Raw genomic sequence first — 20,049 nt, 5'->3', positions numbered from 1 at the left:
TACATTTATATATATATTGTAAACATCTGAATCTGTCTTTTATGTATATACAATCCTTTTCTGATCATTGCAAACTACAGTGTGGCTAAGATGGAAGTGGCAGTCCTGGCTGCTGACTCCACCCACGTCAGCTTCCCAACATGAAGGTGGTACACAGGAGAGTCACACTTACCCCACCAATTCTGGGGTCCATGCTAGTTCAGCTATAGTGTGCAGCTGGCCCATAAACCCTTTTTGACTGTATGAGTAAAAGCTAAATCTGCCATGCAGTGTGCTGTGCAGCTTGGAGACAGCTTTGTGTACCGAGGCGGGAATCTGCCATGCTGTGCTCAAGCCCAAGTGCTGCAGAGTCTCTGTACAGATGCGTATGAGATATGAAGTAGGAAACTATTTTTGGCTCCGTTTTAGAATCTCTTATTAACTTTTCTCAGGTTTTAGGTGGAAACTTGAGCCAACACCTTGGGCAGCCAAATGTGGCCTGATGTTTCTCTAGTCCCTCCTGGCTCTGGGGTCCCTTAGCTGCTTATAAAATAATCATTCAGAGGCTTAATATTATTTACAAACTGTATGGCCTATGGCAGGCGTCTTGCTGGCTAACTCTTACAGTTTAACTAAACCCATAACTATTAATATATCCATCACCACGTGTTCCGTGGTTTTACCTGCATACCATTACATGTTGTTCCTAGAATGGCAGTCTGGTATCTCCTCTTCCTCTCCTTTCTCTTCTCCATATATCTGCTTGGATTTCCTGGCTGTTCTAAGCTGCCTTACCATAGGCCATTGCAGCTTTATTTGTCAACCAATCAGAGCAACATGTATTCACAGCATACAGAAAGATATCCTATAGCAAAGGCTAGATGTAAATAGTGTAACTGTCAGTTAGCTTTTTAGCAGTGTATTTTACTGGGGTCAGTGTGAGCAAGAGAGCTTCTTTCTAGTGTCTGGTGCTGGATAAATAATAAAATAGAATCATTATGAATCTTTTGTAAATGACTGTGAAAAAATGATCATTGCTTTGCTATCTTAGGGGAAGGGTATTTATTTAAATTTTAAAAAGTAAGAAAAATTTGGAGACTTCAGGTTGAGATTTCTCAATAGCTGTGTGAAATATCCACAAATATTTAGATATTGTGTTGGTTAATTTTGATTGTCAACTTGATTGGATTAACAAATGAATAGAGTATTATTGGGATATACCTTTGAGTATATCTGTGATAGTATTTCCTGAGTGGATGAAGTATTAGGAAGATTTATTCTGGTAGCATCCTATGGGCTGAGATTGAGATTTGAATAAAAAAGGAGATGGAGAAAGATAAACGAGCATATGTTAATCTGAGATATGAAGAATCCTAGCCACATGCTTCTCCACTGTGGAGCCATCTGCTACCATGCTTCCCCACCTTGTGCTGTGTGTCCCACTACTCAGAAGGACTATATCTTTATCAACCATAACAACAAGAAACTCCTTTTTTTTGGGTCTGGTTTTGGACCAGTAATGAATGTTCAAAACAACTTCCCCTCCTTCCTTTAAGTCAGATGCATGCATTTACTACACTTGGTTTGGTCCTTTGCTTTTGTGAGTCATTAGGATAAATGAGTCTGTCAGGATCTTGAAACATATTTGTGCTGAGTATGTTCTCTTTCCTCTGCCATTGCCTTGCTGTACTTGTCCCTGGAGAATGAGGTGATAGATGCAAGGAACCAACCCAAGGTCTACCCAGCCTGGCTCAGAGTCACCAAAATATTTGCTTATTGATGAACATTTCTGAGCTTTATAGTTGTATGCAGCAAGCATGCAACAACTTCTGTGAAACAGTGTGCTCCATGAACAGAGACCCTAAACAGGATAACAACATGAAGTGTCAGAAAATAAAAAAGTAAATAAAAAAATGTAAGTCTTGGTTTAAAATATTAGCAAGAGAACTGGGCATGGTGGTGCATAACTTTAATCCCAGTACTCAGGAGGCAGGTAGATGTCTCTAGTTTTCTTTCTTTCTTTCTTTCTTTCTTTCTTTCTTTCTTTCTTTCTTTCTTTCTTTCTTTCTTTCTTTAACTCTTTGTGGTCCTGCCACCCAGCTCCCAAATAAGTACATGGAGACTTATTCTTACTTATGAATGTCTGGCATTAGCTTGGCTTGTTTCTAGCCCGTTTTTCAAATTTAAATTTTCTCTTTTCTCTTTAACTTCCTTTGCTTCTGGGCTTTTTCCTTTCTTTACTCTATATATCTTTCTTTCCTTCTTACTCTGTAGCTGGATGGGTAGCTGGCCCCTGGAGCCTTCCTCTCCTCCTTCTCTCACTCTTCCCTCTTCTCCAAATTTCTCCTATTCATTCTTTCTGCCTGGCAGCCCTACCTATCCTTTCTCTTATGCCTAGCTATTGGGCAATCAGGTCTTTATTATACCAACCAGGTGTTTTAGACAGACAAAGCAACGTAGTTTTACAGAGTTAAATGCAACATAAAAGAATGCAACACATCTTTGCATCATTAAACAAATCTTCCACAAAATGAACAAATGTAATGCATCTTAAACTAATATTCCACAACAGATCTCTATGAGTTCCAGGAAAACCAGAGAAGCTCTGTCTTGATAAAGCAAGCAACAACAATAAACAAACCGAAACAACTCCCCCCAAACCAACCAACCAACAAACAAAACATTAGCAAGAAAAGTTGAATGATTGTATGTGTGTGCCATGAGGTCAGAGGACAGATCAAATAAGTGGATTCTCTGTTTTCACATGTGGGTCCCAGAGATTTAACTCAGTGCTTCAGGCTTGGCAGCAAGTGCCTTTACCTGCGGAGCCCTCTTGTTAGCCCAGATTTTGTTGTTTACCACACTGTTTGTGCCACTTTGTTATATGGTTGTCTATACCAATGAATAATCAGATGTTCAAAATTGTGATTAGAATGCACATAAAGTCCTGTTTTTTCTTAAATTACATTTTAAAAGTAGCTTAGAAAATAACTTTTCATACATCCTTCAGTTTGGTTAACTTTCCTTCCCACTCTTGCATCTCCTATACCCCTGCTTCTATCTCCACTTACACATCTCCATTCCATTATCCCCATCTCTACTTTGATATCACATATGAAGAACTGAGGTCTTTGTATAGGCTATCGACTGGTTGACTATATAATGATTTTTCCACCAGCTAAAGAGTGAAAACACTGTCTAAAATACAACAGAACAAGACAAACAAGCACCACTACCACCACCATTGTAAGTAGAAGGATGGTTTAGTAGTGTAGAACATTTTCTATAAGAGGACCCAAGTTCAGATCCTCAGCATCCATATAAAACAGGCTTAGCTGTGTATGTCTGTGACCCCAGCATTTGGGACAGAGACAGACAGATATCAGGAACTAGCTGGCCAGTCAGCCAAAGCAGTATTGTTTATTTATGCTCAGCGAGAGAAACAGAAGGTGGAGAAGCAGTAGAGGAAGACATCGACTGTCACCCTCTGGTTTCCACATTTGTGTACACATATCCCTGCATGCATGGCTGTGTGTGTTCTACACATACGCAGAGTAAAATGAAATGAATATCACTGGGTAGGGGGAGAGAAGGAGAAAAGAAGAAAGGAAGGGAGGAAGGGAGAAAGAGAAATAGTAAAAGTTCATTGGAAGAAATGAACAAATGGGAAGATTGCCATGTTCTCAGCACGTAGATTTCTGTTCCATTTAAACCTAGATGATGTGTTTGAAACTCGCATCTGAAGTCTATTTAGAAAAATAAGTGTAGCCAGGTGGCGGTGGCACATGCCTTTAATCCAGCACTCAGGAGGCAGAGCCAAGCGGATCTCTGTGAGTTCAAAGCCAGCCTGGACAGGCACCAAAACGACACAGAGAAATCCTGTTTCAAAAAACCAAAAAAAAAAAAAAAAAAAAGAATGAGTATGTAATAGTTGTCCAAAAACACAAGACCAAAACCAAATGAAGACAGGAAGTTCTGGGGAAGGCTTTCCTTCTTGTGACATTAAGTATATTGTAATGCTGCTCGAAGCACAACAGTGCAGAATGAAAGCAGAAACATTGCTGGGACAGAGTTCTTAAACTTTAGTATTTATTTTTGACTTTTGTTCAGGTCAGCACAGGATGGGACAGGAAAAGTATTTAGAATACCTGGGTTGAGGTAATTTAGCTGTTGATTTGAAGAAAATTTAGATGCCTGTCTTTTACATCTAAAAAATTCTAGCCAGATTAGGAAAAAAAAAAAAAAAAAAAAAACCCTAATGGTAAAATTGATAGGCATTAACATATGTGTAGAGAAGGCTTTTCTAAGCAATAACAGTTCATAAAAAATAATGTTAAATAATTTATCCGTTCCAAAACAAAATATATTTTCAGTAAAGTGGAGCCAAAGTTAAAACATAGACTCAAAAAATATGTATTAAGGTTTACTGTCTATAGAGTGAAAATACTCTTCAGAGTAATAGAAGGGAAATGATGTAATTCATAGATTGAAATATAAATAGATAGAGACATTATTAGAGAAATACACATTTGAGAATCAAATATGACATTTAAAGATCAGTTAGCCAAAACCATCCATATTCTTGGTAAGGGTGGTAGAAATGAATAGTTTTCTCTCTTTGGTTGAATAACCATCATGCCTTTTTTTTGCAGAAAAAACTTTATTCTTTCTTTAGCCATGGCATTCCATTTCTAGCTTCAGATCCTATTTAAATTATTACCAATTTATGAAATCATGTAGTGGGATATTCGTTGCAACATTATTGTTACGAACAACATGAAAACCCACATAACTAAGCTTGGTGCAGTAGAACATGCCTGAAATTCTAGCACCTGAGATGGGGAGGGCTATGCTGTCCCTGTCTCAAGAATGAAATGAAATATATCTGCCCCACAAAAAGGGAAACCGCCAAACCAACTTCCTTGCCCCCCACAAAACTCCATATACCTTTAATGCTCATCACAAAGCATGGTTGAATGAATTACATATTTGTTTCATGTAACACAGCGGCTTAAAATGGATGACAAAGATAAATCTTGGTAAGATTTCTGAGAATTACTATTGAACCCTTAAATCAAATTGAAAACAGCGTTATTTATATGAGCATATTTATCTTTAACATACAGGCATAAATATTTGTAGTTATCTAGAACGATCCAAGAAGGGTTATGTGTGCCGGGTGGTGGTGGTGCACGCCTTTAGTTCCAGCACTCTGCAGGCAGACACAGGCGGATCTCTGTGAGTTTGAGGCCAACCTGGTCTACCAAGTGAGTACCAGGAAAAGGCGCAAAGCTACACAGGGAAACCCTGTCTCGAAAAACAAACAAATAAACAAACAAACAACAACAAAAAGAAGGGTTATGTGCAACATTCATTTTTGTGGAAGGTAGAAATAGGGAGTAAAGAAGCTTTTAGTGGGTTACTTTCTTCATATTTCTTTATAGAACTTCGGACTTTATCATCATATGAGATCATTGCAAAATTATTTAAAAGATAGTTCTTCCTTTGACACATTGTACCTGGGTCAGTACTTGCTATGACTTCATTTCTTCTTTTTCTTTCTTTTTTTTTTTTTGTTTTTGGAAACAGGGTTTCTCTGTGTAGTTCTGGCAGTCCTGGAACTCACTCTGTAGACCAGCCTGGCCTCAAACTCAAGGAGATCTGCCTGCCTCTGCCTCCCTGAGTGCTGGGGTTAAAGGAGTGCATCACCACCACTTGGCCTGACCTCATTTCATTGCACATATTCAGACGTGCTGTATTGGTAGAGGAAAACACTGTAGATCCCATGAGTTTGCTATACTTGCTTTTTGTGCACAAGTGTGTGAGGAATGTTTTGGATTCACTTGTATTATGTGCTTTCTATTTTGTCCTTTTTATTTTTTCCTGTTATATATTCAGTTTTTTTTTTTTGTTTTGTTTTGTTTTGTTTTTTTAAGACAGGGTTTCTCTGTGTAGCTTTGCACCTTTCCTGGAACTCATTTGGTAGCCCAGGCTGGCTTCGAACTCACAGAGATCCGCCTGCCTCTGCCTCCCGAGTGCTGGGATTACAGGCGTGCACCACCACCGTCTGGCTTGTTTTTATTTTCTCTTTTGTTAGATGTAAATTGCTTAGCTTCATTCCATTTTATTACTATATCTTCACCCTGGATCTATCATTTGAGGGCTTAGCTCTCTTTTTTTCCTCAATATTTTTTGAGAACCATTCACTATTATTTCTGTATTTTCAGCTAGATCTCAAAACTATATGGAATTACTATGCTAGTGATTCCTGATTCATTATTTGTTTAAGATTTCTTACTCAGGGCATGTTATCTTTAATGGCTATTTTGCAGCTCGGTCTGATTTAACCAACTTTTATGAAGATTTGCTCTATGACAACCATTGTACCAGGTATTCTGGTTATAAATGTGAATATATTAGGTATTAGATTTATAGTGTGTTGCTTTCCTCACTTCCTGCAGCCTTTGGCAATAAAATCCACCAAATGAGCTGGAATGGTAGTTTTGTAAATAGTTGAACCTATATATACTAATCCAAGGATTAGCAAATACTAATCCAGTGAACAGAAATATGTTGTAATTAAGAACAAATGTTTTACAACCTGGAGGATTTCTAACTGTTCTTTTAGAAAAATGAAAGAACAGTTTTCATGGATTTGAAAATCAAACATATATTGAAGATCCTAGCAAGTTAGGTGGTTTATTGTGGCCAGAAAGTCCTTTGAAAAATTATAGTGGCAGTGGGATTGGGTAAGTTATGGTGGCAGTAGGTTTTGGTTGTGGTGTAGTGTGAGTTGATGCATAGTTTTCCTATCTTGCGCCATGTTGATTATGTAACCAAACCCATTTCACTCACAATACACATTAATGTGCATCAGTTGATGTATTGTGAGTGATTCTGAATGGATTAAAAATAAAAGTTATCATGTGTATTTTAAAAAATAACTTCACATTTCTTTCAAAATATAACAATTCAGAGCATTCTCATTAATTAGAATTTTCAAGAGATCAGTCTTTTACTTTTGTTTTCTAAAATAACTTACAGAGATTCAAAGACCTTTGAGGAAATTAATTAATACCTTTTCAATTTTGTCTCTGATGCATGGTGAGAGGAGGCCTTTTCTCTCTTTTGAAATGAAAACTAAGGTCCATTTAATGTGATGTGCTGTAATAGCACCGTCCTTTCTGCTGAGATTCATTTTTCTAGTCAGTAAATAAGTAGGTGTGGAGACTTGTTTTGGAATTTCTCAAGCCAAGTCGTTCTGTAGAAATCCATGAAGAGGACTGGAGAGATGGCTCAGAGGTTAATAGCACTAACTGCTCTTCCAGAGGATTTGGGTTCAATTCCCAGCAACCACATAGCAGGTAACAACTGTCTGTATCTCTAAGATCTGACACCCTAACACAGACATACACGTAGGCAAAACACCAATGCACATAAAATGAAAAGAAATAAATTATTTTAAAAAATCCAAGAGAAGTTGGCATAGTGGCACACGTTTTTAATCTCAGCACTTTTGAGGCAGAGACAAGGAGGATCTCTGAGCTCGAAACCAGGCTAGTCTACATAGTCATTACAGGACAGCCAGAACTGTCTTTAAAAAAACCAAACAAATAAAAATGAAGTCCAAGAGAAAATTAGAAATCATTTTCAGAGTTACTTGCCCTTTAATTAATGTTCACAGAGAAGAAAATTAAGGCCTAAGGGAAGAGGTGTGTATGTGAGTATATGCGTGCGTGCATGTGTGTGAGAGAGAGACAGAGAGACAGACAGCCAGCCAGAACCCACTAGGTCTAAATGTAATTTTTCAGTAAATTGGTTTTCTGAAATTTTGTTGAGGGTCCTTCTGGCTTTGATTATAAAGTTGGGCAGCTATGTTTTTTAAGGTAGCAAGCCATTTATTACCCTGTGTTTGTCAGAAATATACTTTTATGTTTATACTGAGAAAATAATTGTAGATTATGGTCTAAAGTGAATCCCATATCATCTGTGTTGATAGAGGTATGCACAGTTACACTCTCAGTGTGTACATATCAGCATTCACACCCAGGCACTACCTGTACTGTTTATAGTATTCTAGCTGTACATAAGCCTCTATCTTCCTGCTCATTGGTATTTTTATTTATCCTGCTATACAAGTGACTCCTCCAGGTCTTTAAATATTTATAATATATGTATATAAATTTCCTGTCACTTAAAGTTGAAATTAACTTTTTCAAAATTGCACAGTAGCACTATACTCTTCAGTGATTACCCTGTTTCTATGGCCTGCATATCTGAGGACTAGGGAGGTATACAAACCTCATTTTCTAGTTGGGATAAAATGCAGGTAGATGAGTTAGTTAAGAGTAAAAAATTGAGAATAAAAAGTGATGTGGTGGTACATGACTGCTTTAGAGGCTAAGGCATAGTAGGACCTTGTTTAAAAACATGAAAACAACTATGAACAACAGATTATTGGACATATAGTCTGTTGGATTTACTTAGGATGATTTAGGTAGTTAGAAACTTGATGTTTTATATCCATAGAGATAACTATGCCAGTTCATTTCCTATTACCTATATACCTGAATTGAGTTTTACACTAGCTGGGAGTGATGGTGTCTATTAGAGTGAGTGATGTTTGCTTTACTTTAGTCACACTTTTATTAGCAGCACTTATCATAGTGCCAACCACTAACATATTACAGAAATTATCTGGATAATGATCCCCTCTCACCTTGGTCAGTAAAAAGGGAGTAGTTAAAGATTGCCATATTATCCTGAAGTTCTAGGATAATGGCTCATACGTCGTCATCATGGACTAAAAGTAATATTACTACAAATGATAGTTTTTTTTTTTTTTTTGCTAGTTTTACTTTTTAACAAAACTTCTTTCAAAGGTTTCTGAAATATTGTCTTTTTCTTAGTTAAAAATGCAGGGATACAGCTCAGAGGCAACGTATTTATATAGTAGTAGGTGTGATCCCTAATATTGTAAAAAGGGAGGAAAAGGACAGGGAGAATACATACAATATTTAAACCTAGTGCTTTGGTTCCAGAAGAGTCATGGAAAGAGGGTGCGGAAAAATTATAGTGGAGGAGGATCTAGATCAGTGATTCTCACCCTGGGTTTTGTGATCCCTGGGGAGGGGAGTATATCAAATGACTCTTTCACAGGGATCACATATCAGATAATCCTGCATATCAAATATTTACATTATGATTCATAACAGCCATTATGAAGTAGCAACAAAAGCAATTTTATAGTTGGGGTCACCACAACATGAGGAACTGTATTAAAGGGCCGCAGCATTAGAGAGGTTAGGAAGTAGTGGTCTAGATGTTGTTCCCAGTTGGATTTGTCCCCCTGAAGTCTTTCCAGTGGGCTTGGTTCTTTCTTTGTATTCTTGGGTTGAACTTAGAGAAACTTCTGCAGTTCAGGGTATGTAGCTAGAGGATTCTGTTTCCTATGGCCAGAGTCCAAGTTGCACTTGTCTTGACAACCATGAAAATGTAATTGTTGTTTATAACCTTTTTTTTTTTTTTTTTTTACTAATTTATTTTATGTCTGTGTGAGAGATCTCTTGGAACTGGAGTTACAGAAAGTTGTGAGCTGTCATGTGGGTGCTAGGAATTGAACTCAAGTCCTCTGGAAGGACAGCCAGTGCTCTTACCCACTGAAAGGAAGCACTCCTCTGCAACCTTCCCTTGTTGTTTATAATATTTATGTCATCTATAATGAATTTATTTATTTTAATGATATTAGATGATGAACAACTAGGTTTTATTGAAAAACAATAATGCTGAATAAGTCTGTTTTAGAAAGTATTTATCGGCCTTTATTATAGTGATTCTTGACTTGTCAATACTTATGAATCTGTTTTAAAGAAAATAAAAGGGAATAAACTCCTGAAAAGTAAGTAAAAACTGAACATGAAGAACACAAGTTTAAATGAGTGTTTAGTAGTATTAAAGCCTCATTTACTTATCATGTCATGGTGTCACTTGAACTTTATTTACTCATAAGTAGTCTTCACTGCAGCTACAAAGGGGGCCAAGATAGTTGCTTGGCATCATTTTATTGTAAGGTAGTCATCTTACTTTTTGTGTTAAACACTTGAGACTCTTAGAGGACACCTTCAAACCTCCAGTTGTGGCAACTGCTACATTTGCAATGGATGTATGAGGTGTTTGAAGTTACAGTGTCGAGAGTTGGGCACTAATGGGACTTCAGTTGGTTTTGGAGAAAATGGTAACTGTTGCTTGCTTTCCCACAGCTCTCATGGCAAAGATGCCTCTCCTGGTCCTCTGGTGGATGTTACAAACATCCCTACTCCACGCAAATTCCTGGATGCCACTCAATATTCTGCTGCTGGCAGCTCAAGTGGTAAGTTATTTTTATCATGTGCTACAGTCTTAGTATACTAGAAAGCATAGGCAAAGACCTGTGGTAGCCTGTGATGTGCCCTTTGGGACTCTCATGGGAAATAGATATAAAACCATTGGCTGGACCTATTGCATTTTAGAGGGTGATAACTGGCAGTTAACTGGCTTGCCTGCAAAATCTAGCTGTGACTTCATTTTATTTCAACGGTACTGTTCAGTTTTCAAAACTTGCATTTGAATGCTCTTTGCTAAAATCTGTACTTTTCTTTTTGGTTGTAATCTCTATTGCTTCTGTTGATATCAGATGGCAGAAATATAGAAATGAGACGAAGCCATATATTATGAACAAGACAGCTAAGCTTCCTTTAAACTTGGTAATTGTCCATTTGTAATTGTCCATGAGCACAGTTTCAAAGATGTTTCCTTTCTGGTACATCAACATTCTGGCTTTGAGGTTTGTAGACTGGCAGACATTTATTTAATCCACTGCTCAGCTCTCCTTCTGTTATGGACATTTCCTTTTTGTTTTTGTTGTGTCTTTTTTTTTTTTTTTTCAAGACATGGTTTCTCCATGTAACTTTTGGAGCCTGTCCTGGAACTCACTTTGTAGACCAGCAGACTGGTCTTAAACTCACAGAGATTTACCTGCCTCTCTCTCCTGAGTGCTGCCACCCCCCAATCGGCCGTGTCTTTCTGTCTTAGCTTCCCAAATGCAACTGTTTAGGTATGTGCTATTGTGCTTGTTGATAGTACTATCTTGCACAGACACCAGATTTTATGGTAAGGCTGAAGGATGTTAAGTGCATGAGCTGCCTTATAGCACGTGTGCTTAAATAACATAAAGTCAAGGTTAACACACACTAACTTCAAGGACTTATTATTGTTGTTTGTTTTTATTCTTTTGTGGGGCCTGCCACCCAGCTAGCAGCTCCTCCCCCTCCTCCTCCTCCTCCTCCTCCTCCTCCTCCTCCTCCTCCTCCTCCTTCCTTTTTCATCCTGGAGTGATTGGACAGCCTGGGAATTGAACTGGCTCCTCTGGAACATCAGTCAATGCTCTTAACTGCTGAGCCATCTCTCTCCTCTTCCCAGCTTATTCTTAATTATAAATGTCCAGCCATAGGTTGGCTTATTTCTAGTCAGCTTTTCTTAACCTAAATTATCCCATCCAGCTTTTGCTTTTGGGCTTTTCTGTTTCTTTATTCCTGTATACCTTTTCTTTTCTTCTTACTCCATGGCTTACTGTGTAGCTGGGTAGCTGGATAGCTGGGTGGCTGGCCCCTGGGCCTTCTTCCTTTTCTTGTGCTCTTAGATCTCTCCTTCCAGATTTCTCCTTCTGTTAATTCTCTCCCTGCCAGATCCACCTGTCTTTTCTCCCGCCTCAACATTGGCTGTTTGTTAGACCATCAGGTGTTTTAGACAGGCAAAGTAACACAGCTTCACAGAGTTAAACAAATGCAGCATAAATAAAAGTAACACACCTTAAAATAATACTTCCCAATAGCTCATTGGCCATAATGTGTAGTGTAGTCCTGGGCAAGGTGGCATCAAATATTCCACGTGTTCACATAGAGATCGGAGCAGAGTGTGGCTCAAAGATTGAGGCAGCAAAAGGGCAAGGAGATGGAGATGCCAGGTGATATGCTATAGTCAGTCATTGTAGCCTTCACATTTCTGCAAAGTAACCTCTAACCCGCATGCTAGAGCTGTTAGCAGTTGGGGGGTTTACTCTCTTTGATGATAGCCTCTCCCACCATTGCCATTTGTGTCCATTTGAATCCCACTATTTTTAGTTTGGCTACCATATAAGGAGCAACTTATGCCTACTTGTGTAAGCCTTCTGATCTTGTGGTCTAATATGTTATTTTGTGACAAAAATACTGAATGTATATTTTTAATGAGTATCAAATTAGGGACTCAATGTTTATTTACCCTTTGTTTTTTGAGGTGGCTCCTGACTGCCTTCTTATGGGCCTTTATTCCATTGTTTGATATGTTACATTGCATCACTAGTCTTCAAGAGCTTTTGACTATAGGACTCCTGCCTTGTAACATGGCTCCTTCTGTATCTTCCACTGGCTTCACTATTTCCAAATGCACCTGTGCCTCTGTGCATATACTTATTAGCACATCTTGAGGAAATATCCACAAGTACTTTTTTTTTTTTTTGAGCAACCTAGTATTCTTTGAATAAGATGAAGGCGTGTCATTTTGTTGTATGTTTAAAGTTGACTGTGGGAAGACTGACTTTGCTTCTGAATATAAAGTTTTAGTGGATTCTTCTGGAGTGGCTCAAACTTGACTCTTTGCAGAGTACAGACTTGGGTCCACTGCACAGGGAGGGTTTTTGTGACTTCATACCTTTTGGTTGGGTAGAAGAGGAGTGGATGCTTTCTGTGGACTTTGTAGGTACCCTCATGTAGCAGCCAACGTCCTCAAAGTCTTTACAAGAGAGTGATGCTTATTGTCTCCTTTGGATAAATATTAGTTCATTGTTATTGAGGATTAAGCCTAGGGCCTGCCCCATGCCAGAGAATTACTCCATTAATATCCTTCCAACTCTCTTTTTACTTTTTATTTCTGAAACAGGGGCTTACTAAGTTGGATAGTTGGCCTTGAACTCACTCTGCATCACAGGCTGATTGCCTTTCTGAACCTCTTGCTGCATTGTTCCCCCTTCCTCCCAATTACCTGCCTATACTTAAAGGACTTTGGCTCTAGTCCTAGTGAAAAAAATAAAACGTATAGCACTTTGAAATAATTTAAAAGAAGAAAGGCTAAAAAAGAATTGGGATTCAACTAGTCATTTTATGTAACTAATTGAAAGTTAGTTACTGGGACATGCTTCACTGAAAACAATCTCATTTAAATTAGAGTCTTTTAGGTTTGTGATCTTGATGTTTGTTACTTTTACTATAGAGAACTATAAAAATCATGTTTTTTTCTTTTCTTATATTGATTTATTTAGTTTCCAATTTTTCCTAAATCTCTAACACTAGTTGTTTTTGTTACACTGTACAGAGGTTTGTACTCAGTCCCCTTACATAGTTCAGAAGGCTTTTCCTGTCATTTTGACAGTGTTTCTTTTCTTTGAGCTTTTGATACTTCTGTGAGGGTAGAGATTCTTCCGTAGAGTCCAGAAGTATAAAATAACATACATACCTTTAGTTTTGGTTTTTATTTTATTTTTTTTTGGAAATTGTTAGTATATCTTAATTTTTAAGTAAATCATCCTACTAAGCCTGGTGCTGTGGATATCACTCTGTATGCTGTCAATGTGTTGCTCTGAATTGTTAATAAATAAAGTGCTGATTGGCCAGTAGCCAGGCAGGAAGTATAGGCAGGACAAAGGGAGAGGAGAATTCAGGGAACAGGAAGGCTGAGTCAGGAGTCGCCAGCCAGACACAGAGGAAACAAGATGTAAAGATACTGGTAAGCCACAAGCCATGTGGCAAGGTATAGATTTATAGAAATGGGTTAATTTAAGATGTAAGATATAGCTAGCAAGAAGCCTGAGCCTTTAGGCCATACAGTTTTAATTAATATAAGCTTCTGTGTGTTTATTTGGGTCTGAGTGGCTGTGGGCCAGGGCTGGACTGGAGAAAACACCAGCTACAGACTGGTTATATTAATTTATGTCAATGATGCTGAGTCATTGTTGAATTGAAATAAAAATTTTGTTTATAAAGAAATTACAGGTCAACTTTGTAAAATGAAAGTGCTATCTATATACATTTCAAATAAGCTAAAAGTGCCAATTATAGCTTGTTACATGTGTTATTTTTAATAAGACCACTTTTACTTTCTGATGGGCATTTTATCCTGTCAGCTCCCGGAATTAACAATGTCATACACTGGAATTCATGTTCCTGCAGTGACTTTTGTTGTTATTAGAAAACTCTGGAAGAACCTCATGCTGGCTTAAGTGGAGCCAGGATCATTGTGGAAACCACATTTGGAGATCTGTAAAAGTCTTTCTCTTTAAAAAGATTTATTTCCTGGACTGTTTTGGATACTGTTGCTCTTATGACTTTCCTGGGTGTGAATGAAAAAGAATGTACAGTTATAATATTGATTCATATTAGTAATAGCCTAAGCTACGAAGTATTTATTGCCTGCTAGGTGGAAAGCAGTGTTTGAAGTGCTTTACTTGAATCAACTGAGATGGGTATTATTAGTAGCTTCATTTACATACAGGAACACTGAGGCACAGCAAGTTTAGTAATTGGTTTTAATTTTCCCAGCTGATTAAAAAGCATCTAGATTTCCATGTTGGAGCTGAGTTTTTAAAATCAGTTTGCTGTTGTTGTACATAAACAAGCTGTGCATTGTGTGTTTGTTTTCTGTACATAAACATGGCTTACCCAAAATAAATTTATTAATTATCTTAAAGTCTTGTAGGTTAGAAATCTAACACGAGGAGCTAAGAATATAGCTCAGCAAGTAAAGTGCTTACTGTATAAGGTCTGAGTTTGGATCCTGAACACCATCTAAAAGCTGGGTACCACAGCCAGGTATGGTGGTGCACAACTCTAATCCTAGCACTCTGGTGGCAGGGGCAGGTAGAGCTCTGTGAGTCCGAGGACAACCTAGTCTACAGAGTGAGTTCTGGTATAGCCAGGGCTACACACAGGGAAAGCAAAGAAAGAAAAAAAAGCTGGATACAGCAGCATGTGCCTATATCTCTAGAGTGGGAGGAAGGGGTGTGGAGACAGATGCCAGGGGCTCACTGGCTAGCAAGTCTAGCAAAACATAGCAAGTTCCAGGTTTACTGAGAGAATCTGCCTTTAAAAAAAAAAAAATGTAGCAAGCCATAGAAGACATCTGATCTTGACCTCTGCCCTCCATGTGCACAAGCATAAGTGCATGTGCATGCATGTACACACGCACACACACACACACACACACACACACACCCTAACATGAAGCTGGTTATCATGGTAAATCCTAGCACTCAGGAGGTAGAAGCAGAAGGATCAGGAGTTCAAGGTCAGCCTTGGTACATGGAGAGTTTGTGGCCAGCCCAGGCTACATAGGACTCTTAGGAAAAAACAAAACAAAACATAACGTGTCTCATTGGGCCCAAATCAAAGCATTTATAGGACCATGTTTCTTTTTGCAGGTTCTGGGGATTCTTTTTCCTTGTCTTTATGAGGTTCTAGAGGTTGTTACTTTATGTGACCTCTTTCTCCTTTCTCAAAAGCAGCAATGGTGCTAGGGGACAGTTTTCCCTCCTGTATTTCTCAGACCCACATTTCTGCCTTTCCCCTCCCTTTTAAAGGACTTCTGCGAGAGGACTGAACTCACCAGGGTACTTCAGGCTAATCTTGATATCTCAAAGTCTTTAACTTTAATGATATCTGAGAGTCTCCTTTGCCATGTAAGGTGACCTACTCATAGGCCTTGCGGCTTAGGCATGGATATTTTGGAGATCCATCATTTTGCTAACCATACTCTGCAAAGCTGTTTTTCTGTCTTAAGTTATCTTTAGAAACCAATGTGTGAAAAATTAGACATTTTTGGAATTCTATGGTGAAATCTTTTTAAGTCATTGCCATTCTAGTCCTTAGGACTCTATTAATCTGAATCACATTCTTAAGAAATTGTACAAACAAAGAAGATATACATTATGGAGAGAGTACATAAAATGTTACTAAGAATATATAAAAGCTTGGGGCTTGTGAAATATGCCACAATAAAGTGCAGAAATTTTGTCTAATTCTTGGTTCAGAACAGCAAGTCTTTCGTGTCTATTTGTGGAATTCTCCACAAGTCAGCTGAGAAAGTAATAGACATTTTCAGCAGGGAATTTAACATAGGCTCTTAAACCTCCCCTCTCACCTTGTGAAACAGTAGGATTGAGGGTGTAATCCATTAGAACTGACACTTTCATAGAGGAAGTTCCAGTAGGGAATCCCTAGGCAGAACGATTTCCCATTGGGGTGCCATAAATTAAGGTTGGAGGTGATTCCTGAGAATGTTCAGGTTATTATTAATTAAATGAAAATTCTGATTGCTTGTGGATGAGTCTTTCTCAGACGCCTAATTTAGAGGTGGAAGTGTGACTTTTCTCTGAGAAGATTTCTATCATAGTTTGTAAGTGATGCTTTCAAAGCTGCATTTTGTTGTTCAATGGATGCAACAGTGCTAGGAAGTCATTTTAGGGCAGTTTTTTTTTTTTTTTTTTTTTGTTATTACTACTATGAATGTCGCCTTTATATTCATTATACTTAGGTATATTTAAGAAACGTTGTTTGGAATTACATGTATGTATGTGCTATCTGACTAACTAAAGTACTCATTTATAAATTGCAAAATCGAGGCACAGGTTGGCAGAAGCAAGTAACGTTAAAGACAAGTAATTGGAATTCGCATTGCTTTCCTACTACATATGAATCAGATTACAAATGGCATAATAAAGAACAGGGAAGATTATGGAGAACCAGAAAGAAAAGTTTATACCTAAAAGATTATTTATCTGTTAATCAATAAAACAAGCTAGTAGAACAAAGGGAAAATATGAGCATGCGTTTTCTTAAGGGAAATCTCATGCTAGAAATATATATAAAATTATTAGTTAATCATCTATTATTTCAAAAAACATTTTCCAATTCAGAAAGTGATTCCATTGAGATCTAATGCTTGGTTCAGTTACATCCAGGTTCCATGGCTTCACTTGGCCTTATGGTGTTTCCATTCTTGTATAGTCTTTGTCATGTCATTACAGTATTTTATAATGTATGGGAAAACTACTGTCTCATTTAGATGTAATAATTCATGTAAAGAATTAGAAAGACTGGGAGAAAAGCCAGTAATTGTAGTAAAAATGTTGGTTTAGGCTTTTAACTCCCAGTATATCCTTCCATTTGGCCAAGAGCCTTTGAAAAGTTTGAGACTGAGCAAGCACTCCCAGGCATTTCATTTGTGGCTTCTTAATCCATTTTATTCATGCCCTGGTGGGCTACTATGACTTTTTACTACTTTCATTTTTTACAACATAGATCAAATAATAAAACTTAAAAAAGAACACAGATTTAATTTTTTTTCACATTACTGCTTTTTTCTTGATGTGCATCTTATTTCATATAATCTCATCTAAGACTTAACATTGATTTGAGGAGTCAGAGATTTGACATTTTAATAATTCTCTCAACACAGAGTGGGAATTGTATGTTCCAACATAAGAGGACATGAAATTTTTTTTATAGAACTCACATGTATAAACAAGTTTACCAAAATGGTAGGAATCTTCTCGAATTACTTCTGACCTTAGTGAATGAAGTGAGGAAATGGTCTCTCCTAGGTATGGTTGAGGAGAAAGTTTTTATTGTAGATAGAAGGGAATAAACATGACTAGCAGATTGAACCATGCCATGAAAGGAGAGAGAGAGAGTTAGGGAGAGAGAAAGAGGAAGAGAAGAGAGAAAGCAACACACTAGACATAATTCTTTGCCCCTTACCCACTGCTCTCCTTCCTGGCAAACAGTCCCTTGACATTCATGTCTTATACACATATTTTAAAATACATGTAGAAGAGAAAACTTGTGGTGTTTGTCTTCCCGAGTTTGCTTTTTTAAAATCTAATATGGTTATCCCCCTTCCATCCGTTTCCCTTTCAAAGAACATTGTCTTGGTCTTATTTAGGACAGAACACAACTTCATTGTGTGTACGGACCACATTTTTGCTGTTTGTCGATGACTGATTTAGGCTGGTGTCTTTTTTATAAATCAGGTGACTGTAGATATGTGGGTTCATTCCTGGGCCCTCTATTCTGTTTCATATGTGTGTTTTTGTGGTACTGTCACTCTGTTTTTTTACTGTTGCTTTGTAGTGTAAATTGAAGTCAAATATTGTGGCATCTCCAGCATCTCCCTTAGATCCTTTGGTTGTTTGGGGATCTTTTTGATGGATATTGTATTGAATCTGTAGATGGCATTTGTTACTGCAATCATTTTTACACTATTAATTTTACCAGTCCTTTAACTTGGGATGTCTTCCCATTTATAGGCTATTCATCAGTTTCTTAAAGTTTTCTTCATTGTAGAAGTCTTTTACCTCCTTGGGTATACTATTGGTTAAATTATTAAGGCCACTCCATGTAGTTAAAAGGGAGGTTTATTTTGTGGGGTAACTTACAAATGAAGGGGTAGGTTACAGGGTCTGGCAAGGGTATAGCGCAGTCCGGCGGTGTTCTCTGGAGAACTCTGCTCGGTCTACCTCCAGCGTCCAGAGTCCGGGAACCAAGAGACAGAGCTCTTCCCGATCCTTCGTCTTCCGCTTCCTCCTCTGCCCCGCCTTGTGGGCGTGACCATTACCGAAGCCTCAGTGGGGGTTGGAACTTCCAGGCCAATGCTGGGATGGCTACCCACTACATCTCCCCCTTTTGTCTAAATAAGAAAGCTCTAACCTAATACAAGACTATATACAAAGAGATGCTTATCAAATATTGTCTAGGAGTAATGAGGGATAATGACCTAGATAAGTTGGAATTACAATAAGTACAAACAATATCAAGCAAAAAACACATAGTAAAATCCAGGGAAGTCTAGGGCATGGGTAGGTGGCGTGTTACAAAGATCATTCCAAAAGGTGTCCTATCCTAAAGAACCTGAGTCTAATACTTAATATATCCTATCTAAGATATTATATATGTATATATACTAAGTTGTAACTATAACTGCTAATCTCCAACCTCATCAAAGACCTGAGAAGGAATATAATAATACCTGAGAAATGGGAGAAGGATGCAAGCAACTTTCGGGAGTCTTGCAAGAGTAGACAGAGACAGCTAGCAGCCTGGACAGTCACCTAATGTTTCTCAGCATCGTTGGTGCATTCAAATTGGCTACAGGCCTAGAGTATCTGACAGACCATTTTAGAAGCAGGAATTCTGAAAGACCATCTTACCCTGTCTTGGCAAAGTATAGTGGTCGCTTTCCTTGTGTCCCGCTTGTCCAGAAAGGACAGCATTTGTACTGTCAGCAGTTGAGGCAAGGGCAGTTCTTTGCCCAGTAGGCCATTTTGTGCCAAGAAGACAAACTTCCAAATGGAAATGTCTTAGAAGCCCAACATTCTCTCGGGAACCAATTGGTGCTGCCAGGAGCAATTGTGTCTCACGTCAACAGAATTCTAAGTTATTTAAATGCCATGTTCTCTAGGTCCATGAAGTGTTTGAAGATTACCTGTCCATCTGACCTATGTATTTATTAATCTGGATGACCTAACTAACATAATTATAGAGATGACAAGCATAGGTGACAATAACTAAGTAAGTCTTGTCTACCTAAACAACCTAAGGACTAAGCTTCCTATAAATAAGGCAAACAGTCTGTAAGCAAATGCACAGTAAAAGGACAATGACTTTAAATTGTGACAATACACAAAATATCTTTAACAGAGGTAGGAATGTATAGTGCAATATGCAATATGATAATAATCCTAAATATATATCAGTATACAGAATATCTTAAACAGAAGTAGAACATACATACAGTATGACAGATATAAATTCACATTTGTATCAATATACAAATATTTCACATAAGAGTAAAAATATATGTACAATATAACAAACATCGTTCTGTATTTGTATCAATATACAAATTATCTTAAATAGGAATGTAAAAAGTTTATATTTGTATCAACATATAAGAATTCATAACAGTGCAAAGGCTGGTATATTACTAAATTTGTTTACTAATGTA

General features: G+C 37.8%; 1 protein-coding gene across 1 annotated transcript in view; it reads left to right on the top strand.

The window, feature by feature from the left end:
* The window catches only part of Exoc4 (exocyst complex component 4), a 767,731-nt gene that overhangs the window by 58,967 nt on the left and 688,715 nt on the right, over positions 1 to 20,049 (top strand). The window contains exon 5 of the mRNA XM_036180825.1: positions 10,239 to 10,348. Coding sequence (XP_036036718.1) covers positions 10,239 to 10,348 — 110 coding nt within the window. The remainder of the gene's footprint in view (positions 1 to 10,238; positions 10,349 to 20,049) is intronic.

The sequence above is a fragment of the Onychomys torridus genome, chromosome 3 (genome assembly GCF_903995425.1).
Source record: "Onychomys torridus chromosome 3, mOncTor1.1, whole genome shotgun sequence".
Classification (NCBI taxonomy): domain Eukaryota; kingdom Metazoa; phylum Chordata; class Mammalia; order Rodentia; family Cricetidae; genus Onychomys; species Onychomys torridus.
This window is presented reverse-complemented; position numbering and strand designations above follow the sequence as displayed.